At 53.1% G+C, this 23048-nt stretch overlaps 7 protein-coding genes across 7 annotated transcripts; 3 read left to right on the plus strand and 4 right to left on the minus strand.

Moving 5' to 3' along the window:
- Positions 1-821: 821 nt before the first annotated feature.
- CH63R_11894 (Autophagy protein Apg9) lies at positions 822-3684 on the plus strand (the record flags this gene model as incomplete). Its single annotated transcript, XM_018306868.1, has 3 exons — positions 822-1513; positions 1574-2294; positions 2356-3684. 3 exons carry the CDS (start codon positions 822-824, stop codon positions 3682-3684), a joined length of 2742 nt encoding a protein of 913 aa, XP_018153709.1.
- Positions 3685-6371: 2687 nt separating this feature from the next.
- CH63R_11895 (Mitochondrial rna splicing protein) lies at positions 6372-7811 on the plus strand (the record flags this gene model as incomplete). Its single annotated transcript, XM_018306869.1, has 7 exons — positions 6372-6409; positions 6525-6594; positions 6690-6725; positions 6805-6937; positions 7009-7158; positions 7233-7704; positions 7772-7811. The coding sequence occupies 7 exons, from the start codon at positions 6372-6374 to the stop codon at positions 7809-7811; spliced, it is 939 nt and encodes a 312-aa protein (XP_018153710.1).
- A 1162-nt stretch (positions 7812-8973) lies between these two features.
- CH63R_11896 (DnaJ domain-containing protein) lies at positions 8974-10593 on the minus strand (the record flags this gene model as incomplete). The annotated part of the gene is made up of 2 exons (XM_018306870.1): positions 8974-9549; positions 9610-10593. The coding sequence occupies 2 exons, from the start codon at positions 10591-10593 to the stop codon at positions 8974-8976; spliced, it is 1560 nt and encodes a 519-aa protein (XP_018153711.1).
- A 781-nt stretch (positions 10594-11374) lies between these two features.
- Positions 11375-12295, plus strand: CH63R_11897 (uncharacterized protein; the record flags this gene model as incomplete). The annotated part of the gene is made up of 1 exon (XM_018306871.1): positions 11375-12295. The coding sequence occupies one exon, from the start codon at positions 11375-11377 to the stop codon at positions 12293-12295; it is 921 nt and encodes a 306-aa protein (XP_018153712.1).
- Positions 12296-12414: 119 nt separating this feature from the next.
- Positions 12415-15737, minus strand: CH63R_11898 (Vacuole-associated enzyme activator complex component; the record flags this gene model as incomplete). Its single annotated transcript, XM_018306872.1, has 9 exons — positions 12415-12778; positions 12895-13054; positions 13109-13188; positions 13245-13363; positions 13418-14313; positions 14399-15053; positions 15118-15285; positions 15389-15551; positions 15670-15737. 9 exons carry the CDS (start codon positions 15735-15737, stop codon positions 12415-12417), a joined length of 2673 nt encoding a protein of 890 aa, XP_018153713.1.
- Positions 15738-17614: 1877 nt separating this feature from the next.
- Positions 17615-17917, minus strand: CH63R_11899 (uncharacterized protein; the record flags this gene model as incomplete). Its single annotated transcript, XM_018306873.1, has 2 exons — positions 17615-17785; positions 17855-17917. 2 exons carry the CDS (start codon positions 17915-17917, stop codon positions 17615-17617), a joined length of 234 nt encoding a protein of 77 aa, XP_018153714.1.
- Positions 17918-19957: 2040 nt separating this feature from the next.
- Positions 19958-21810, minus strand: CH63R_11900 (Fatty acid desaturase; the record flags this gene model as incomplete). The annotated part of the gene is made up of 2 exons (XM_018306874.1): positions 19958-21482; positions 21566-21810. The coding sequence occupies 2 exons, from the start codon at positions 21808-21810 to the stop codon at positions 19958-19960; spliced, it is 1770 nt and encodes a 589-aa protein (XP_018153715.1).
- Between the last annotated feature and the right edge of the window lie 1238 nt (positions 21811-23048).

The following is a 23048-nucleotide window of genomic DNA, read 5'->3' on the forward strand; positions in this document are numbered from 1 at the left end:
CTCACCTGTCAAATACCAGAAACCTACTTGAGTAGCCTGTATTCGTAAGTGTCGACTTATCTGATAAGTGGAGATGACTACCCAAGATTAGGGGTCTCGAAAAGGCCAGGACTAGCCTGCCACTGTGCAGGCCCACGTCATACTACAGTGAGGGACAGGTATCCAAGCGTAATTCCCCAGTGCTTTGATGGAAGCTAAATCGTTTATCACTGCTTTACGGATGCTGTCTTTCCCGGCTGCCATACTGCCTCCCTAGCTTCATTCATGCTGCAAAAGGTACGTCAAGAGGGACAGATTGAATTGCGTCTCTTGCCTGCCGTTGGAGCAGACACCCCAGGCCTCTCACGCGAACTGAACGAGCGGATATCGCCAAGCCTTCTTCGTCCCCAACACTGACTATCCACAGATGTTGTGATTGCTGTCACTCACTCATTGTTTCATTCTGCGAAGAGCTACCCCTTTCAACCCACCTGGGCACCAACGACTCCGCATGAGCTTGTGAGTCTCACTCTCCCCCAATACTGAGCAACTTTGTCACCTGCGACCACAGGAGCTGGGCACATGACCCCCAGTCCATGAATCAAGTGACGGTCAACCCGCTCAGTTTCAACCACCGTCATCTACTGCCATTATCCTTTTTCTCAGGCTGACCTACTGGCGATAGCTAGCCGATTATTTCTTCGAAGAACGAGTCCTTCGCCTTGCGCGAGCCGCATCTATTCTCCCCTCAAACATGCGCCGAACGCCATGAACGACGAAGACGCACCTTAACGCACCTTGACGACCGGCCCTCACACTATACTGATCCCCTCGCTCTGACCATGGCTTCCAATATTTTCTCCCGGCTTGCTCCGCAGTCCCGAGGCTCGAGGTCGTTCTACGAAGAACTGAGGGGCAAACGGGACGGGGATATGGACATTGAAGAGCAGGCTGGCCTCGATATTGACGAAGAGAACCTGAAAGAGCGATTTCAAGACTATGATATCGACCACGTACAAGATCTTGCAATCGAAGACAGTAGAGCGACTCTGGAGAGCAATGCCAACCTCAGAAACCCACCTGGCACAACTGGCAGCGGAACACAGGACAGGGCAAACAGGCGTGCGCCTAACTCTAAGTGGCTTAGCCAGGAAGATGACGGTGATAATGACGTTCCGGCATCATTGCTATTCGAGCCACACGAAGCCGAGGTTGAGGCAAACGGAGCCGCGCGAAAGATGGCATCCATGCCAGGGCGGCAGAATGCAATCCCTGGCCCCTCTAACCGACGAACCCATGCCCAGTGGGAGACGACGCAAGCACAACAGAGGCTTCATCCTTCAGATAGTATCAAACCGACCAGGTCTCAACCTAAGCGACTTGCAAGGGGCCTTGCATCTGGAAGCGAGAAGGAGAAGGCCCTGTGGAGATGGGTGAATGTTTCCAATCTTGACTTCTTCGTGCAGGACGTCTACTACTACTACCGAGGCAGCGGCTTTTGGTGTATTGTGTGTGCTCGCGCTCTTCACCTAGTGTAGGTTGTCCTTTCTCGAGCCGTGACCGGCGAAAAGAGATGGCACTGACGTGACTCCAGGGAATCTGCTTTCTTCGCTGTCTTCCTCACCTTCCTAACTCAGTGCGTCGAATACACCAAGATACCCAATAGCAGGTCGCTAAAGGATGTGACGATTCCCCAGTGCACCAGGAAGATGTCGTTCATGTGGAACGTTGGTCTTTGGTTGTACGTCTTCTATTTCGTTTGGAAGACAGTCCAGTTCACCATGGACCTCCGGCGTCTTAGCAACATGCGCAACTTCTACATCCACCTACTTGAGATACCGGAGGAAGACATGCAGACCGTTTCCTGGCAAGATATTGTTGCCCGTGTCATGGCGCTGCGGGATGCCAACCCCAAGACAGCCATCAATGTCACTCCATCGGCGCGACAGTGGATGCGCAATCAGTCCAAGGAGAGGCTAGACGCCGCAGACATCGCCAACCGCCTCATGCGACGGGAAAACTACCTGATAGCCATGATGAACAAGGACATCCTTGACCTTACACTCCCGATACCCTTTGTAAGAAAACATCAGTTCTTCTCGAGGAGTCTGGAATGGAACCTACATTTTGCCATTTTGACCTACGTCTTCGACGGGAACAATCAGGTACATCAGGAATTTCTCAAAGCCGATCGCCGCGGCTTGCTGAGCGCGAAGCTGAAATCGCGGCTTGTGTTCGCTGGCATCATCAACTTGCTGATCGGCCCTTTCGTGGTTGCATATCTCATCGTCGTCCACGCCTTCACATATTACAACGTACGCTCGGCCCCGTAGCTTTGATTCCAATTGGTCACAGACACTGACATGTCGCTTGCAGGAGTATCAGAAAGACCCGTCCACCTTTAGTCACAGGCGATACACACCTCTTGCCGAATGGAAGTTCCGAGAGTTCAACGAGGTCCCGCACCTCTTTCAGGAGCGCATCAACATGTCATACCCGTTCGCCAGCCGTTACATCGACCAGTTCCCGAAGAAAATGACGGAGCAGTTCGCCAGGACTGTCACCTTTGTCGCGGGAGCCATCACCTCGGTCCTTGCTGTTGCGTCGTTTCTAGACCCTCAGCTTTTTCTCGGATTTGAGATCACTACCGAACGATCAGCTCTGTTTTACATTGGCTTGTTTGCTGCGATTTGGGCGGCTGCCAGAGGTATGATTTCAGAGGAAACGACAGTGTTCGACCCAGACTACGCTCTCCGCAATGTCATCGAATACACTCGTTACATGCCAGACAACTGGAAAGACCGTCTCCACACAGCCGATGTCAAGCGGGAGTTTTCAGAACTATACAAGCTGAAGATGCTGATTCTCGTCGAGGAGATCCTCGGCATTCTGACCGCTTCCTTGGTGTTGATTTATTCAGCACCCAAGTGCAGCGACCAAATTATCGACTTCTTCCGCGAATTCACCATTCATGTGGATGGCGTTGGCTACATATGTTCGTTTGCTGAGTTCGATTTCAAGAAAGGTGTGGGCAAGACCAAACAGGCAACAGGCGCAGGCGATGTTCGCGAAGATTACTATTCCACGAAACACAACAAGATGGCGGCGTCTTACTACGGCTTCTTAGACAACTATGTGATTAACCCGAAAACTGGTATACCAGGCCACTTACCTCCAGGAAGTCGACAAACCTTCCACCCTCCGCCGGCGTTCCCGGGACTGAGCTCTCCAACACTAGCGGCCGAAATGCAGGGTTCCAGAATGGGCCGACAAGACCTTGCGAGAAGCCGAGCACCTAGCGGAGGACCTGGACCGCAAACCCGAACACCGAGGTTCGGACCATCAATGACGGCCCCATCGCCGATGGCATCAATGCTTCTCGACCCACACCACCACCCTGCTGGGACAGGGTTCGGCGCCCGAAGTACGCATCGGAGCCGAGCGGCGCGGGGCGGATATCAGGGTGAAGGCATCATTGAAGAATCAGTAGAAGACGGGCGAGGCTTGGACAGCCGCTTGCAATCGCACGGAGCACACGACGACGATGCGTTTGGCGGCTCAGGTCCATTAGAAGAGTCGGTCTGGGAAACGTCGCCTCCAAAGGGTCTCAGCCGTGAGAACAGTTTGGCGGGCACGAGCGAACCAGACGCCGGGGTGCTAGGGCTGATATACCAGTTCCAGCAGGCCCACCGCAACAACCCGTAAGGCGGAGGATCACGTTGATGATCGAGATGACGCAGGTAGGCAATCCATCGGGACCTAAAGATTGTTTGCGAGGAAAGAAGGATGTCATGGCGTTTTTTTTCTTCGTTTTTTTTCTTCGTTTTTTTTTCATGCTTGGGAGGTTGGGACAGGGGTATCATGGGCGGTCTTTCTGGGGCCAGGCTGAAGTAGTGTATACCCGACCGATGTGACGCAAGTAGGGTTTGATTCAACAGAGACGCCAACAACAAGTCAGCAATTTTAGGTACAATTGTCTCATGGTATAAGCATTGCAAGAGAAGGCGGCGCAGAAAGTCAAAGTCATGTTGCCTACGACCACCGAGATATATGTCGTATTTCCGAAGGAGGACCAATACTTGGAGTTGCGCGTCTCCGGATGTGTCGATCTGCAGAGGACAACGCAGGAAAGCAACATGTAGGTGATTGGAGGAAAAGGGGGAGGGAAGATGGATCTTTGTCCGAGGAATGAGCCAAGATAAAGCGCGCTCGATGAAGGAAACTGGGGCCACGTGGCAGTTGCTGAATGACTACTGTGAACAGTAATCACTTGCACAAGGTGCATCCGGAAATGCTAAGCATTGCAAGTACAGATAAGTGCTCGACCATTCGTATTGGATGTCCGGTGAGCCGGATGGCGACTGATTGATTAGATGAGATAAAAATGGCGGTTGAGGGTTCCAAGCCGTAAGGGGGTCGTGCCATCGTTCACAGCCGAAATTGCAGTATTGACCACCTGCAAGCCCGGTTTTTTTTTAATGTGAATTTCTGCCTGGCTTTGGTAGGCGAAAGGACAAATGCCTGTTATGCATTCTCAACATATTACTAAATCCTAGAACTAGGATGTGAGTTGTTGGAGCGAGGGCAAGAAATTCTCAGTCCCGAGGCCGGAAGACAAGCGAGGTCCAGACATGCTGAATAGAAAGGCGGTAATCAATGTTAGAGATCAATCGGCAGATTTCAGGGGCCAATTGCTTCCAGAAGAGCAACAGAGTCTGGTTTTGTGACACATAATCTACTACATATGTCCACGTCCGTACATAGTATGGCGTGTCGCTTGCGGAGGATAGAGGTGAAATGGAAATGCACGAGGTAGTCAACGACGCCACATGCATAAGAAATGCAGGTGAGCTCCCGCTGCCGGTTGCAACTCCAGCGGTCAGTGGTCAGTGGTTCACTGGTCACTGAGGGCACGTTTGTCTGTCGCTTTGAAGACTTGAGTGGACTCTGGGAAGTGAGTGGCCGGAGTTGGGTCTCGGTTTTCATGGAGAGCATGGATGCACCCACAAACCAATTTGAGATTTCAGATTCAAGGTGGGGACATTGAGAGTCGCGGGTTTCTGACGGCCAGTTTGTTACCCCGAGGGTTTTTCCCTTCGCTGAAGCGCGTTTGCTCCTGGGGAGTGGACTGGAAAGTCCACCGAACCACCAGAAGGTCGTGGGGCCTTCGTCCGCCAGCTAGACCAAAAAGAGAGGGGGGGGAATGGGGTGTTGATCATGGCAGCTTCAGCTTCAGCTTCTTGTAGAAAGCAGCGCAGTTGCGGTTGCCTCGGAAGTTGGGCTGGGTTCTCCAATGTTGGAGACGAGCAAGTAAGGGCAAAGGAGAATGCTCTTTCTGTGACAGCTTGATGAGGACCTGGGGGTGTAAGACCCAACCAAAGTCAAGAGACACAAGATAGGATGATTAAACAAGATTGATAAAGGCTATTCGTCCTGTAGGGGTTATGTAAATAACCCCTACCAGACGGGTAAAACACAGCACTCTAAGAATCCTTGCCGACGACGAGAACTGTCTTCTTGGTTGGCCGTCTCCGAGGCCGCAACTAACCTCCGACGCTCACTGGGTTGGTCGGGTCTGGGCTAGGTATCGATTTGAAAAGAAACACCAGACGAGGCGGAATGCGTATAGACTCTCTTGCCCTTTTCGCCCTTTCTTTCAACAAGATGGGTACTTGATTCGAATGCTTCCTCTAGCAGTGCGCAGCCCGCTTCATCTATTTTAATGGCATTATCTAGGCACCCATCAAACACTATCCATTATCTTGTTCAGTAGCAGCACACTCAGGTAGCTTGAGACAACACGACCTTCCCCGCTTGTACCTCTCCAAGACTGCCGTGCTAGCATCACACCCAGCTAGGAGTGGAGGTACAACGCACCCACTCTGGACCTCCACTGCCTGTACTTTGCCTGACTCTACTAGCTCCAACTGGGCCTTTTTTTTTTTTTTCCCTCTCTCGCACCTGGTCCGGCCTACCTACCTTGCCTCTCTCTCTGCAGACTGCGCTGCTCTCTAATCTCCCAGCCTTCTGCATCGTCAATTCCCCAACCTACAGCGCTGTGAACGCAGGTCGCTTGCTTCAACATAGCTCCAACAGCTGCCAATCGTGTCAGCCTTTCAGCGATCGACTGATCCCTTCTTTTCCGGTTTACCCGATCTTCTCAGGTTCATCTGTCATCTCGAGCGCAAACCCAAGGAAGACGAGGAAAGAAAAGAAGGGAACAAGAAGCCACCGAGGCAAACGAGCGACGCGACCTATCCGCGCTCAGTTGGACGAGAGCTCCTTCCGCCACACCCGTGGGCGACATCGCCGACCCCCTCAAACCTTTCCCAGCTGTCAATCTGGCGGCTCTTCAGCCCAAGCCCTACGGCGAAGCATCCGCTGCGGCCGCAATGGCCCAGCCCAATGCAGAGCCCGTCGAGGAATATGAGTGCGCAATGCCCCTATCTACATTTCGATATATCGAGAAAACCCTTGCCAGGTTGATCTTGGTCTCGATCTCGCTCGACTTTTTAATAGAACACTTGCTGACGGCAGTATTGTAGCTATGAATCGCTACCTCCCAACTTCTCCCTCGTGCAGAACATGGCTGCCGGGGCGTTCGCGGGCATAGCGGTATGCAAATTATGTTTACTTTCAATTCCAGACTGCATAAGGGCCTCTCTAGTTTATCCTGTTGAGCATTTGAAAGCTGATGACCGCCTGCGCAGGAACATACTGTTATGTATCCTATTGACGCCATCAAGGTACGTTGGGGGCTTCTACCACAGTCCCGGTCCCCGACCTGCACTCTTGTATCACCACATGCTAACTCCGAGCTTCTAGACCCGAATGCAGGTCCTCAACCCTAGTCCCTCGGCTGTATATGACGGCGTCATCCAAGGCACCTACCGCATAGCCAGTCGCGAAGGCTTCCTGAGCTTGTGGAGAGGCATGTCTAGTGTTGTTGCTGGCGCCGGTAAGTCACCCCGGATCGTTCAAGCACGCAGTGTGCTCTCTAGGGAAGTTTTGCTTTGCTGACAAGGCCAGGTCCTGCTCACGCTGTTTACTTTGCTACCTATGAGGCTGTCAAGCATGTCATGGGTGGCAACCAGGCCGGTGTTCACCATCCCCTGGCTGCCGCGACCAGTGGTGCTTGCGCTACGATTGCCAGCGATGCGTTGATGAACCCCTTTGATGGTACGTAGTTCGACAATCACTCTCGCCCAGCCCAGTCCAGCCTCGCCGACTTGCTGACAACCGCTCGATTTTAGTGATCAAGCAGCGCATGCAGATCCAAGGCTCGGCCAAGATGTACCGCTCCATGACCGATTGTGCCAAGTACGTCTACAAGACGGAAGGACTGGCGGCATTTTATGTGTCCTATCCGACCACCCTCTCCATGACGGTGCCCTTCACGGCCCTCCAATTCCTCGCGTACGAATCCATATCGACGGTCATGAACCCGGACAAGGGATACGACCCCACAACACATTGCTTGGCCGGTGGTGTTGCCGGTGGGTTTGCCGCCGCCCTGACTACGCCCATGGACGTTATCAAAACCATGCTTCAGACTCGAGGAACGGCCACTGATCCGGCACTGAGAAACGTGAACGGGTTCATGGCCGGTTGTCGGTTATTGTATGAGCGTGAAGGGTTTCGTGGCTTTTTCAAGGGTGTACGCCCCCGTGTCGTCACCACCATGCCTAGCACGGCCATTTGCTGGTCCGCATACGAGGCTTGCAAGTCAGTCGCCCCCCATCCCTTCCCTCTCCTGCACAAGAGAAGCAACACTGACAAACTGATTTCGCAGGGCCTACTTCATCGCACGAAACGACAACACGAGCCCTTGAAGCAGCTCATCGCTGTGCATATAGAGAGGAACTTTGACGATTTTGATCACCGATTAGAGCGGTCGTGTAAAATTTAGAAGGCAGAACAGAGTCCGCGGGGTAGCTGACCCCTCCGGCACCGCGCTTTTCAAGAACGGGGGGGCAGAAGAGGACGAAACAATTCCTCGCGAGGATTCCCATGCTTACTCTGCTGGGTTGCAATGCGAGGACTGATCCCGGAGGTCTCGCGAGCTGGCTGTATTTGGTACCGGAGAACCGGTGGTTTAGCACAGTGCACTGTTTGAAAGGGTATTCAACATGTTGGAGTCGGAAAATGACAGACTTGTCTGGAGTCGGTATGCCCATGGATGGATTTACAGATGCGATAATCTGGAATGCCGTCTCATTATCCATCCAATTCCCGATTTTTTTTTTCATGTGATTTACTTGAGTGCCCATTCATGCAACATGATTCAAGGAAAAGGGATAAGCGGACAAAGCTGTTGGCGAGTAATCCAGGGTAAACTTAGCAACGGTCAAAACAGGGTGAAGTTCGAGTCAGGAACAGCCTCGGCGACTAGATTTGCAATCAATAGCAGCCGTTTATTGAGAGTACAACAAGGTGAGATGCCACTGCAATGTGGTTATACTGGGTTGTCCTCGATCCCGACATCGGATGCACCGGAGCCAGCTCGGGGCACGGGCACGCGGGTGCCAGAAAGAAGAAAAGAAACGGGTTTGGCCGGGCGCCGGTGTGCCGGGACCGGACCCGTTTCCGGCGACAAAGCCACCTGAACAGAGCCCCCCGTTCCATGGTACAGGCATAGGCCTCACCGACTGGTAAGCGGAGACGAATACAACAACACCTTATCCCTGTACCCAAGGGCCAAAGCACATCGCAAATCACCCAGCACATGGTTCGTTGGTCCTGTGTCAGTTGTGGTTCTTGTATATTGACATGGCAAACCTAAGTCAACCAACTGCGAGACTGAAAACATCACCGACTGCCTCGGTGTCTCTGACTCAGGGCCGTTTCTCAAGTCCGAATCATGAATGACGATTAAAAAGATATCTGCCGTTGGGTGTGGGCCGCCGCAAACTCCAGGCTTTGACTTATAGAACTCCATAATCCATACTGTGCTTTCCTTCCAAAAAAACAACATTCTTTGGGTATTGCCTTCCCTTAGAAAGGAAAGCCGCCGCCTCCTCCACCGAACTTGAAGTGGAACTGTTGACTTCCCCCCTGTTGGTACATGAAAGGGTGACCGCCGCCAAAGGGGTTGTTGCCTTGAAAAGGGTTGCCCTGCTCCTGGTTGTTCGGATCGTCGCCTCTGTCAAACCGTTCGCGAAGCTCGGGGTTGCTAAGTACCTCGTACGCCTCGTTAATAGCCGCCATCTTCTTCTCGGCCTCCTCCTTGCTCAGACCCTGCTTGGCGGCCTTGTCAGGATGGTGGATCTTGGAGAGCTTGCGGTAGGCCTGCTTGATCTGTCGCTCGTCGGCGTCATGTGCTACGCCGAGCACCTTGTAGTAGTCTTTGGTCTTGCTTCTCTTAAGGGCAATCTGGGCCTTCTGCATGAGGGGCTGGACCACATCGTTCTTGTCTGGCCGGACTCCGCTGGCCTCCTCGAGTGATTTAATAGCCGCGTCGAACTCTTCCTTTTCCATCAAGGCCCTGGCCCTGTGAAGAAGACCGTAGAATGACTGAGGGTTCAGGACGAGAGCGTCCTCGCAATACTGCTTTGCTTTCTTGCCGTTCATCTACAACAGATGTGAGCATCGGCTGATCAAACACACACTTTACGAGGCGGTTTGACTTACTTCGTAGTAGCCCTGGCACGCCATTTCTGCCACTTGTATGTACAGAGCTGACTGGGCAGTAGCGGGAATGGCACCGTCGGCCTTGAGGTCCTCAACCTGTTTTTTGATATCGGTGATCAAACCAGTTTCGTCGGCGGAGTCAATCAGTAGCTTGACACCAGTCATTGGCTGGTTCTTGTTGAAAGCCTTGCTGACCCTGGACAGGGTCTTCTCTAAGGCCTTTTGTTGCTTCAGGAGCTTCCTACAGGGCTTGGAGTCGGGGTCGGAGTGCAGGCATTTTCTCGTCTGGGCCATGCCATTTTGGAGATCACCGAGTCCGTAAAAAGTGATGGCAGCGATCTTGATATGCGGCGACGTGTCGCCCGGTCTCATCTGCAGTACGTGGTGCAGGTCGCTCATGCCCTCCTCGACCTCGCCGCGCTGAAAACGACAGCGAGATCTCATCTCGCGCAGGGAAATGGCTCGGTTGGCAGTCATGATGGCTTCGCCCGCATGCCCCACGCAAGCCTCCCAGTCGCCGCTCTTCTCTGCCATCTCAGCAAGACGAGCAGCACCCTGGGCCTCATCGAGGGCGACGAGCTCGGGCGAAGTGGTATCCTTTTTGGCGAGTATGAACTGCTCTCTCGCACCGTCCCAGTCCGCAGCCTTAGACTTGATCTTGGCCAGCTGAACATGAGCCCCCTCGAAGCCAGGCTTGAGCGAGAGAACCTTGTGAAAGTCGTCGGTTGCCAGGTTGGTGCGGCCGAGGGAAAGGTAGGTCGTAGCGCGCTTGAACAGCGTTAGATAGTTGGAGGGGTCGCGGGCAACGGCAGCATCGTAGTATACGAGAGCATCCGAGGTCTGGCCCTTGGACAGGTGAGCTTGCGCGGTGGTCAGGAGAGACGACACAGGGGTGTCGGAGGGGATATCGTCGGCGGTGATGGCGAGAACTGGCGACGAGAGCAGGCTGGCTGCGAAAGCCAGAGCGCAGAGGCGGACGTACATAGTGGCTAGCGCCAGGTGAGGAAACAAGGCGTATAGGGTCAAACAAAAATGTTCTATGGGTTGAAAGATTGTATAGGAAGTAGAAGTCGAGTCGAGATAGAGAAGAGAAAAGAACCAAAACACTGGAAGAGAAATTGGTGGGATAAAGGGAGCAATTGGAAAAGCTGTCCTCAGAGTAAGCCAAGCAGTGATACGATGGAAGATACAACTGGACAGGTTGACCGTGGGTGTGTGGAGCAAGTAGTCTTTAACAGCCTTTCAGTGGCACAGCCCGTCTTTATTGCACTCGGCCTCGGGGTGCCAGTCGCACAGGCAATTACTCCATTAACCTGATGTGCCCTCTGTTTCCCAGTACGTACCAGAGCCGGAAATGGCTAACAAAGCTTCACTTTCCATAGTTAGCTGCCTCCAGGCTGGGGAGGGGAAAGAGTATGAGTCTCATTCCATCAACAAATGCGACGGGCGCTGAAGTGTCCAGAACAAACCCAAGACGATGCACCCAAATAAATATCAGACCCACTTCGCGTCTCTGCAGGGGGGTTGCAACTGCAAGGGTAAAAGGTACGAACCCCAGGTCCCTCCTTGCCCAACCATCCAAAAGCTAAAGTACCTATTGTGTGCGTCGCGCTTCCTTGATAACATCAATAGCCAGCAACTGGAAACTCGCCTTATCTTTAGGTGGCTTGCAGTCGATAACAAGCACCAGAACTCGAAAACACCGAAACCCGTGGGCTTTAATCACCTTACTTTTCTGCTTGGAAGACGCGCCTCCCTACCCACCATGGCTCACCTCCCACCCTCAACCGCCATCTTCTCGCCGTCAATAGCTCGCATCGCCGCCTCCACCGCCAAAGACTGGAGTTACGTCGACAGCTGGCTTCTCTTGAAATACCAGGGTCGCCCGGTTCCTGCATTTGAGCGCAACCCCGAGACGCTGAAAGCCCTCCTCGCGCTTGCCAACTCAAACGAGACAGCCGACGAGGAGCGCGAGCTAGTCGCCCGGGCCGAAGCTACCATCGTTCAGGAAGTTTCTGCGGTGCAACGTCAGTCCGATCCCAACTCAGAATTACCGACTCCTGCCGACGTTCGGGAGAGGATACTCGGCGCCATTCAGGATCACCTTACCCGAGAAGGACAGACCGCCCTCAACTCCATGGCAACGTTGTCATGTCAGCTCTCCGTCGCCTATCCAGATGCCGAGACCCTCGGCCGCTCCATGATCGCCCTGCACGCCGAAACATCGGAACTGGAACAGATGAGGGGTCGCGTGCACGTCCTTGAAGCGTACATTGAACAGGAGTCAGCCTCGGCCAACGACTTGCTGCAAATCTTACGAAGTGACGACTACAAGCCCGCCAATGACTTAGCCCGCCAGAATCTGGACATGCAAAGGAAGATCAAAGCCATGGCCGCACGCATCCCTGAACACAAGGATCGCGTATATAGCCTTAATAAGTGCCACAATGCTTCTTATAACACGATAGAGAAAATCGTTCAGGACGAGGCCGACTATCTCAACCTCCTTGCCCAAAAGAAAGGTTTGGACGCAGAAGTCGACCAATTCTCCGGCCTCCCCGACGATTTGAAAACGGCCAGGGCCGAGCTTGAGCATCTTCGAGCAGAGGTACGCGCCATCACACAGCACCGCGACGCCATCTTCGAGGGGCTTGTTGAGCGTGAAAGTCCTCGCAAGGGCCGTTGATGGCAATGCTCCTTTGGTTGCTGTCTACAATACAGACACAGGCCGGGTTCCACCTACTTGTGTCGAGGGGTATTAGAACAACTATGCGCTAAAGACAATGAGCCTTCCGCGGCAGAATATCAACCGGGCCGCTTCCCCCTGACTGCGCCTCCCAGGTTCCTAATCTGTCTCATACCGAGACCCGACCTCTTGGCTGCCGGCGGCGCAGCAGGAGGAGGGTCCTTGACAGGGACGGGAGGACCACTTGAGTTACGTGCCTCCTTGAGGCCTTTTGTGTCAAGACCTTCCCCCAGGCGCATATCCGCAAGTCCAAGACTACTTCGACCGTCGTCGACGTCGCCCGAGTGTCTCTGAGCTCGCCGAGCTCTTTCTTGAACCGTGCGGAACTTTTCCAGCAATTCGTTCCATCGAATGATGCTGTCTTCCCGACTCTTCAGTCTGTTCGGTCTGTCGTAGGTCGAGCTCGCGGCGGATGGGGGGCTACTGCAAATGTAGCGTCAGTTAATGTCACAGATTATAGAGACTATACAGACTTGAAGGCACATCAAAGCCACAACCTGCGCTTGGGGACAAGGAGGGGTACAATGAACAGTACTTACACTTTGGGGGCAATGTGAAGGTAGCCAATGGAGCTGACAGCGTTCAGACGGTTCTTGAGGGCAGCGAATGCTGAGGATTGCGGAAGGAGCATCAACAGGCCGTACAAACATTTGTACAAATGAGGAAACTTCTCGGGCTCCAGCAACTGCAGGCGGAGGTCTTTGGTGCATTAGCTAATGTGTCAAAATTTGACAGAGACATTGATGAACCCACATGTGAACACAGGAGATTCTATCAACTGAACCAACTTGTCAATCTGGATGAGGATATTCACCGTCATCTCCAGCTCAGCACTGTTGACGTCTGATTAGCCTGGCACAAAACGAATGGAGCCGGCCCAAGGACTCACAAGATCTGCAAGAGGTTGTAGGCCTGCTCGTAAGCCTGCGCGAGCAGGCAAAGGGAGAATGTGGCTACAGCGTTGTGGCACCACGAGCGGAACAGGGCAACAAAGAATGTTTGGCCATCCTAGACAAAGATTGTGAGCAACTAGCCTGCTGGTGAAGAAAGCAAACTGTTTACCTTTGACTCAAGGTTACGAAGCCTCTTGCGCAGTTCAGACAGCTCTGGGGCTGTAATAAGGTTGTTGTTCAGATTCTGCACCATAATGCTGGCAAACTCAACATCTTCCTCCTTTTCTATGCAATCTGCAAGCGTGCGATAGATTCGCTCTGCACTTAGACTCACGCAAAGTTGGCGGATAATGAGGTTCCCTCGCGTCTCCAGTAGTTTTCTGTCAGTAGCAAACAGCTGCAACAAATTCACCATGAAGTTGGAGAAGTAGTCATCTTCGCTGTTGCGAGAGATTTGCGAGAGAAGTTGCAGATCTTTGGTAACAACAGCCTCAGCTGGGTCAGAGAGCGTCTTAAGCAGGGCAGGGAAAGTCCCGTCGTTGAAAGCGAGCACTTTTCTGGGGGCCTTTCTGTGAAGCATAATCAGCCATGTCAAAGCAGCAACCCGAGTCGCCTCATGATCGTTGAGAAACAGGAGGGTCAAGGCGTTTACTGCTGCAGCATAGTCTAGATCCACCTGGGGATGGTTGCTTGTGTAGGGCGGATTGGGGGTTGAGAGGGAACGGCTGTGGCCCTGAGCTGGGGTCGGGCTCCTCAGCTCGAGGTCTCGAGAACTAGATAGAGAAGCCCGCGCACTAGAGGGGCCATCTTGTCTTTCGCCAGAAACTGGAATGCGTGACGCGGATTGAGACGGTCCGCCAATTTCGGGTTCATCCGAGAGGGAGACCACATAGTCCATCAAGCCGGCGTTGACACGAGCAGCAGCTTGTCGGATAGATTCGACGCCGCTGGCCATAGCGGGCAGCATATGAGCCAGAATCTTTGGAGTGAACGGCAGTACTTCCTCCGGGCAGATATCTAAGAACTCCACGATCCATCGTAGAGACTCCAAGAGAGAATCCTCTTCTATAATGTTAGTCAGCTGTGTCCATTCACGAACATGATTAAGCTCTCAAGATAAACAAATTTGGGGGGGGGGGGGGGTTCTTACCAAGAGGAGAGTCAAGAGTAGCGGTCAATATCTCAAGTATCTTTCGGTAGTTAATCTGAACATCCTGGCCGGGTATCCAATCTTCCTCGCCGCTGCTCTCGCTGTCATCGGTTTGGGAGTGCACCTCATCACCTTCTTCAGGACCAATCTGGACACTACCCGAATCGACCGACTCTTCACGCTTCCGCTTGCCCCCCTCGCGCGACTTTTTGCTCTCGGCGATGCCTTTCTTGATCCTAGATATTCTCTTGATCTCATTAAGGAACTTGTCGAGGCAGGCTCTCGTTGCAACGTGCACGTCTCTATTTGGGTCACTCAAAAATCTGAGCAAGCCTCCCAGAAAGTCGGGAAGAAAAGTGACAAGTTCGAGATCGGGAATAGAGTCCAACAAGGTAATCCAGCCCACCAAGAATTGGCGAGTAAAGGGATTGATGACCCAAATACGTTCCTGGAGCAAAGGGATGAAGCGGCGCAAGGAGAAGGCAGTGGGAGGAGGAGAACGGTCTTGAAGCTCGTCCTTGTCGGTGATTTCCTGGCCCAGCTCCCCCTCAAGGACCGAGACGTATGAAGCAGCTGATTCAGAGACAATGTCCTTAATGAGGCGATCGAGTAGCTCAGCACCGTTTTTAACGGATAGCTCGGAATCTGCTCCCAGCTGAGATATCGAGATCAGCCACGGGTACAAAGGGATCACTGGTGTGTGAGTGGGAGCGGCCTACCTTGCAGAGAGCGTCAAAGATATCGTTAAAGTATATCAAGATCTCCCCCTTGGCAACCTTGGCAATGTTGTACATGGCTTCGCATGCGTAATATCTGACTCTGGCATCTTGGTCGGTGAAGCATGCGAGCACTGGTGGCACGATCTTCTCGAGGTAGCGGGGTAACTCCTGAGAGACACATCAGCCAAATGAATGCACGCGAACAACAGAAAGACGAGGTAGGATGTGCGGCTCAAGCCGCTTAAGATAGTGGAGAGGAGGGCAGACATACATGACCAAGGGCGATGGCAGCTGCAGCCAAACCTATTAAACCTCCATTTCTGGCATGAGGTTGGTGGACGGCGTAAGCAAACTCATTGCAGAGCTGTTCGAGGATGGCCTGGACTCTGGGGTAATCTCTAGCTACAACAAGTTCACGGATAACGCGTTCAAGCCTATGGGGGTTGGAGAAGTCAGCATAGAGCCAAGCCGGCCAAGGGTTTGATGATGGTTGTATGAGTAGTAATGGTGGAAGTAGGAGGAGGATGCGAGGAGTAGTAGTGAAAGACGTACTCGAGTGCGCCAACCTTGCGTTTGTCGTACAGCTTGTCGTTCAGAGCTCTCTGAATGCTGACGTCCATGATTTATGCCTGGGTCGAGACAGCAACAATGAGACCATCTCCTGTGATGTCGTGGCACGGGACTGAAGTTTGATCGGCTACCCAGCCTGAGTTGGGCCGAAAGGGTGGAGGATGAGCCCAGTTCCACAGTTGAGCGGTGATGAGCTGGGTTCACTTCGGGGACCCAGTAGCGAACGGTACACGGTCTCTATGTGCACGTGTGGGTGTAGTGGAAAACGGGGAAACTTCAGGCGAGGGGACAGATGGAGAAAGGATTGGTAGGAGGAACAAGGACCTCCAAGGTTCCAGAGTTGAGGTCGAAGGAGGAGTTGATGATGGGCTGCGCGTCAGCGTGATGAGGCTGCAGGCGGGCACGGATAGCGAAGAGCAGGCACAGAGGCGCCGACAGAGCATAACCGACAGCAAAAGCAGGTTGAAAAGAGGCGGGTGCACACCAGTTACAGAACAGAGTGTGTGGCGTCACAGCTGGATGTCCCCTAGGAACTAGGGATCTGATAGGACAGAGAGCACAGAACACGCAGGAGGATAGTGGAGACAAATTGTGACACCTTGAGGTACCTGCCCACATATTAAGTAGGTACTAGGTCGGTCAGTGCCGATAGGCAATCGACTGCTTTAGGCATCTACGGATACACACTCATACATGATGGGCAGAATGCACAGTAGAACCGACCCATTCCCGAGGAGCAGCTACCATCTACGCCAGCAGTACTAACCATCATCCTCTCTCCACAATAAGGACTTCTCAACAACGACGACTACACGCCTAACCCCTCGTCGCAGCTTTCGAGTCTACCACATGGCGGCTATGATGCATCTGGCCAACATGGTCAAATCGGGCATCTGCCATTGTTCTAAGTACATTGGCTGGGCCTCTCCTCTTTACCATCATCTTCCCCATCAACTCGACCACGGCCTTGGGGCTGGACCGCATTCCATCCTTGTCGTCGCTGACAGTAAATATCTGCCTGTGTTGTCTGTCTCACTGCGCCGCGCAGCATGCGCTCGTCACTGAGGGCTTGAATGGTACGCTGCATGGCCGAGCCTTGTCTCCGAGATCCAACATCACCCCTACCAACAACCAACATCAATCTGTTCCTGCCGTCCCTGTCGCTTCAGGCGATGCAATCATCCCCCGGCGTCGTTTTGACTTGGAACTACAAGTTAGAGTGTTGAGGAGGAGCCTTCTTGATTGGCTGACCAACAACTTTAACGCGACTAGATATTAAGGTAGGTAAATATATTTCTTCCTCTTCCTCCAACAAGAACAACAGCCAACCCTGCCTTCTTCTCTGACGACTTCACATCGCCATGAAAGGAAGGATGGAAACTATTGTAGCTGGCCTCCGGTTCCTTTCAATGAGAAGAGATGGATGGCAGTTGGGCCGATATTACTACAGTGCTGACCCTAGCCACCCATGTTGAACTGTGACCAGCCCCATCCTCAATATTCCGGTGGTCTGGGCAGCTTTCTTCCATTTCTGGTGTCTCGGTATAGTGTGATTCTGTTGCTTTGATCTGGCGCGTTTCTGCTCCTAATCATAACCACTTTTCACCAATTCACGAGAGGGCTGAAGACTGTGGGCTCATGTGCGAACTGCTTTGCCTGGCCACTCTGGAGATCTCGGATCAGTTTGACTGCTAGACCCATTTGACATCAGATATACCAGCCTCCCTGCACGGCTTCCTCCTTCCCCTTCCCGTAATTGTCTGCCGTTAAACACACTTAGTTGAGGAGGGTTGGTCTTTATTTTCTTGAACCCCCTCATTCTTCCTTGACTCTCGTGATTCCATTTCTGCAGTCCACATCTTCTGAAAAGACCGGGGCGCGCAATCGAGCTATCTCTATTGCGATACTTCATTCTGTATCCATGTTTCTACGCTTTGGAACTCTCCGTCTTTTGTATCGGAGACCATGCAACCCTTATTTCTGCCCCCCCCTCATGGTTGCTTCCACCACTTGACTGGCCCCGTTTTTGCTCCCTCCCTGATGTTTCCTTGTGTCTGTTCGCCTGGGCGGCCATGGCGGCGCGTTTGGCGAACTCGTCCTGGTCATACCTTGGTTATCATCCTCTCGTGAACTCAAGATTGACATACTGACCGTCCTGGGCACTTACTTTATCGCCTCTGGTCTTGCGGATCCGAGCCGCTGCAGCATCGTCCATCTTACTCTTGCCCATGGCCAAAAGTCCTGAAATCGAAAGCCTTATGTTATGTCTGAAGAAGAGGAAAAGGGTGAAGATGGCGCCCGCGAGGAGGTTGCTCCCGTTGTCGACTCACAGAACCGAGCAAGATTATCGGCAAGTTTTCTTCACAGCACCGAGTTCCACTTGATGGAATGCTTCTCTGGCTCGAGTCTAAGAGGGGGGGACAGTCCAGGCACTACTGGACTCGTATTTCAATGGTTCGTGCGATGTTGAGCTTCAAAACGACAGCTTTATCGAACAACAAATGTGGAAGAGCAATGGTTTAAACACTTTCAGAACATGACCCTTGTGTTCTATGAATGCATGAAATCACCGCAGGACTACTCCCAGGCGCTCCGACCAGTACGTATACCCGCCACCATCCCTCCTTGCTCATAAGCAAGCCCTCGGAACCGACGGCAAGTGTCATGCTCTTACCCGGGCTCTAGCTCGAGTGGGGGTGTGATACAAACAGGGAAAGGTATCTCTGAACTCATTACCGTCTAGCTTTGAGCATCAAGAAAGAGGCCGACAGGCGTCGGTGTTTACGTGGGGGTTGAGCCGATGCTAGAATGGCCTCAAACCGTGAAACCCGGACCACGAGAGCGAAAGCTCAACCCCTAAATGCCGGTTAAGGGGAACGAGGCAAGTGGTCGTTGAAAGACCGATCTGAGACACTGTCTCGCTCCCGCGATCTGTTGACGGGCCCCCCGGTGAGCCGGGCAGCTGTCCGTTGACATCACGACTGACCATTCTGCCATAACCCTCACAAGGCTTGCCTACACATTGTTACCTGTGTAACTGGCAAGGCAACCCTCTCGCTCTTGACAGAGGCATCCCTTCGATGTTCCCGCAAGGCATCCTGAAAACTGGACATGGAGATGCTGCCATGCATCTGTTGTTCTACTTTCAACTATTTCCAGCCCGTTGCCATGGGCTCTTGGCTACGGAGGCTGGTGGAAATGGAGGAGCCGGGGAAGGGGGGTTGACTGGGAGTATCGCGAATTCGAGGCTCTTGTATCAAGGAGTCATCTCCTTAGCGGTATCAGATGCCGCGGTGCTGGATATGTTCACGAAAAGAGGACGCCTCCCGCGAATTTATTTGTATGTTCGCCCGGCGTTCACTCTTCCTCGCCATGTCTCCTCCTTCTTTTCTCCAGGCCCCTCCTTGGACCCCTGTCAATGCGGCATGATTAGTAGTTGTGTCTCATACGAATACGGCTCCGGCCAGCAGCCTCATCATGCAAACGTACCGCAGGTAAGGTGAGCCCCCCATCTCGCATCGGATCGTGTGTACAGATCGAGGGGGCCGTAGAGTCGCGTCAAGATGCGTATCGTGTCAAGGATCCATGGACAGAAGGTGGACAGGAGGAGAATCGGGAGGGGGGGTTGGGTTTATGCACACGCCACATCTGTACACAGGATATTTGATCCCGCAGGCCTGTGAGGTGGGAAGCCCAGACTTCAGATTCCCAGATTCCTATGGTGATGAGAAGGCGCAATGCTACCAATTGCTGCGCCGTCTACATACATAGTTATGGGCCCACCTTATTGGCCCATGACGAAATCAGAGAGGCTTGTACGGCTCATCGTCACACCGGTTGAGGTTCGCATGTAGGCTCCCTCTTCTCGTGACTATCAAGAAAAAGTACCGAGATGAGCGCGCGGGGGGGGGGTGTCCGGTTGGAGATTTTACGATTGTGACTTTGGAGGACATTACAGATAGACGAGTTGCTCAGAACGGACAACTCGATTCGTTTCAATCTGTGTACTCGCCACACACATGCACACGCATACTCCTGCATATCATCTTAGACTGATGTATTCCTGGCCATTACAGCCTATCTTCACTCGAGCACCACAGGCTTCCGGTATATTGTGTATATGCATACATCTTGTGTGCCTCCTTCTTTTCCTACACCGGTCATGACAGAGCTCCCTTCAACATCACCCGAGTTGTTCACGGCCAAAAGAGAAAGGGAAGTGAGATGGGTGGTAAGGGAAAATAACCTCGCCAGGCTGAATTGAATGCGTTCAGTGACGGTGGCCGCCCTGGATATGATGGGCGGCAACCTTTTGGCATTTCGCCAAGATGGCCGCCTGTCGAGATACCTCCGCGAGCCGACCAATGACATCCTTGTTGCCGTCGACGAAGCCATACAGGGCGTAAGGGATGCCCACATCATTGCAGAAATCCTGCACAAGCCTTTGCGTCTTGCGCAGGTTGTGGCGCGGAATGCGAGGGTACATGTGGTGGACCACCTGGAATTGCAACCCTCCGTGGAAGAAATCGAGCCACGTCGGGCAGTCGACGTCCATCGTCGTGCGCAGCATCTTTTGCGGGAACGACTCTTGAGGGCCCAGGTCGGCTGTGCTCATGGCGAAGTGAGATAGCGTGATTTGGACATGTAGCGGAGCTTGGAACATGTGGCTGATGATCACGAAGACAAAGCGGTCCCAATTATTAGGAATAGACCTGTACACAATGCCGTAGCCGAACCAGACCCAAAAGAAGACCTGACCAGCTACCTCAAGCCAGCGATGCCACCAGGCAATGCCTTTCTTGGGACCACGGCCCATAATGAGGTGGTCCCACGAGAGCCTGTAGAGGTTGAAGCGGCCAAATAGCATGATGGGATAGTACAAGTATGACTGCAGCGACAGGAAAAACCTGGCTGCAAGGTCATATTCCATCACGCGCTCGTAGTAGGACGACGTCAGATTGCCGAGGAAGCGGTGGGACACAGCGAAGAAGGGCAAATGCTCGATATCAGGATCGTGCTCGGGGGAATTGGTGACGATGTGGTGTACGTTGTGGTTCCGCTTCCACCAGCCAATAGACAGCCCGCCCATGAAGTCGGCGATAAAGATGCCAATGCACGTATCGACGTGGAAGTTGTGGGTGATGCCCATGTGCCCCGCATCATGAGCGGAGAAGACCAGCTGGTGCCAGAAGCAGCCGAGGCAAGCGGCACTGAGAAAATACCACCCCCAGCGCAGGAAGGTCAGCATAGCGGCGAAGAGAAGTGTATACCGCATCACCTCAATAGTGTAGGCACGGTAGTCGCAATTGTACAACCCCTCAGCCTTGATGCGCTCGTTGAGAAGCCGGTACTTGCGCACAATGTCCGACTGCGTCCCGTCGTCTAGGGCAGGGTATTTATCAAGGTCGAGGCGGATCTGCTTGCGCGTCTCCGAGTCAAGAAAGGCGGTTCCATCCATGTCCTTGTCGTCATGGCCGTCGTCAGTGGTGGAAGTCGCTGAAGAGACGGAGGCCGGGCTCGAGCTCTGCGCGGCGCCGTGTCTGCAGCGGACGTGACTGTCTGCCGTGTCGAAGACGGGGGAGGCTTCGCGAGAATCGACATCGCTAGGGTAGGGGGCACCAAAGAAACGCATGGTATCGTCGTCGTTGTCATCTACGTCGTCGACCCCGGAGCCGCCCTCTTCGAGTGCCCTGAACTTGCCTCCCTGGATAGGCGGCACGAAGTTTCTCCAGTGACCCTCGACTCTTCCGATTCGATACCTCGTCATCTGCGATCTGGCCTCAGAAGAGTGCAGTCTATAAAATCGCGAACAGGTTAGCCATTGATGTTTTGGAGGGGAATACAGAGGTTGCGAATCGCCATCATCACGTATACATACACCGAGACTTCATCAGTAGCATCCCGCCCGACCATGTGCAGGATGGCCTTGTCGCCGCCCGGGTGGTATGCAAGCCACCCATCCAGCTTGACGACGAATTGATCAATTATGACGACAACTCTGCCCTGAGCAATCAAGCCCTCGACCTGGCGGCGTGACATGAGCGGGTATATCCTCGTCTTTGTCGGCTTTCCACGTTGTGCCGATGCCGCGGCGGAGATGGGGGCGTTGGTGGGGGTCGCCATTGTGGTCCGAGTTGTGACTGGAGTGGCAGAGGTGGTCTGGAAGGAGGGGATGGAGGACGGCGGGCCGCTCGAGCGGATTGCCGGAACCCAATTGAACGAGCGTGGGTTGCTAGAGAGGCAGCTGCCGGCGGTGAACAGGCAGTGAGAAAAGGTGTTGGTGAAGAGAAAGGAAATGTAAAAAAAAGAAGAAGGATGCTATGCTGGTGTCGTGTTGTAGCTCACCGCATGTTGTTGATCCGGATGTCTAAGGTAAGCAGGTAGGCAGGGTCCCCCCTCCAACCAAGCACTCACTGTACCCTCAACTCTAAGCTGCTTGTGCGATTGCTTCCCTTGATATCCGTTCACACGTCAAGGTATCGCTGCCCGAGTCTGGACGTGGGCCGTAGGTAAGTACAGTTTTGGTGTGTGTAAATGTACAGGGTACCAGGGCTCTGCGGCCAAAACCCACCTATAAATCCTCATTCACATCCTCGGTCTCTAGCTCAGGTGCAGCAGGTGCTTGGTAACTACCTACAGAAGCCCGAGACCTCCGGTGGCCTGTCCCAGGTCGCCCGTCCCAGGTCGCCCACCATTGTTGCTCTGCCTATACGAACACTTAATCATTCGATAAACAGTGCCGGTCTGGCCCATCATGGCGTGGTTCTCTGCCTCTTGTCCCATCTCTACGCACCTACATGCAATGATATCCACGAATTGAGTTGGTTGGCTACGTAGCCAACCAACTCAAGAACAATATGTAAAGAGTTTGCAGGGGTGCGACCGACGCCAAGAGTCGGGACGGTCCAAGGATCATAGTGTGGTAGTTTCGATGGTAACCTTTGCTACGGTAATGTCCCTTGCAGATTCCGACCATTGTCCGCACGGTTACTTGCCACGAATTTCATTGTCACGTGATGGAACACGTGTAACATTTCAACCTCTTGCTCCCCCGACTACCTGAGCAACTCCCTTACTCTCGTTTCCGCGCATGGGTAATCTTCACATCAGAATTGAGATCTCTCAGGTCTGCGTTATGTCGTGTACCACTCAAGATTAGACGGCGAGTGCCATTTTCTGTCGGAGACATAAAGTCTCGATAAAAGCAGACTGTAATTTGGAAATGCTGGGACGCTAGAGGAGCTGGTGTATCCGGGGAAAATTCAACGCGAAGCACCTAAGCAGTGTGTACTACTTGCTCACCCAAGTGGACCTGCTCCCTGGAACCCCGATGGTTGCTCCACTGTTCATCCTTGGCTTTG

The sequence above is a fragment of the Colletotrichum higginsianum genome, chromosome 8 (genome assembly GCF_001672515.1).
Source record: "Colletotrichum higginsianum IMI 349063 chromosome 8, whole genome shotgun sequence".
Classification (NCBI taxonomy): domain Eukaryota; kingdom Fungi; phylum Ascomycota; class Sordariomycetes; order Glomerellales; family Glomerellaceae; genus Colletotrichum; species Colletotrichum higginsianum.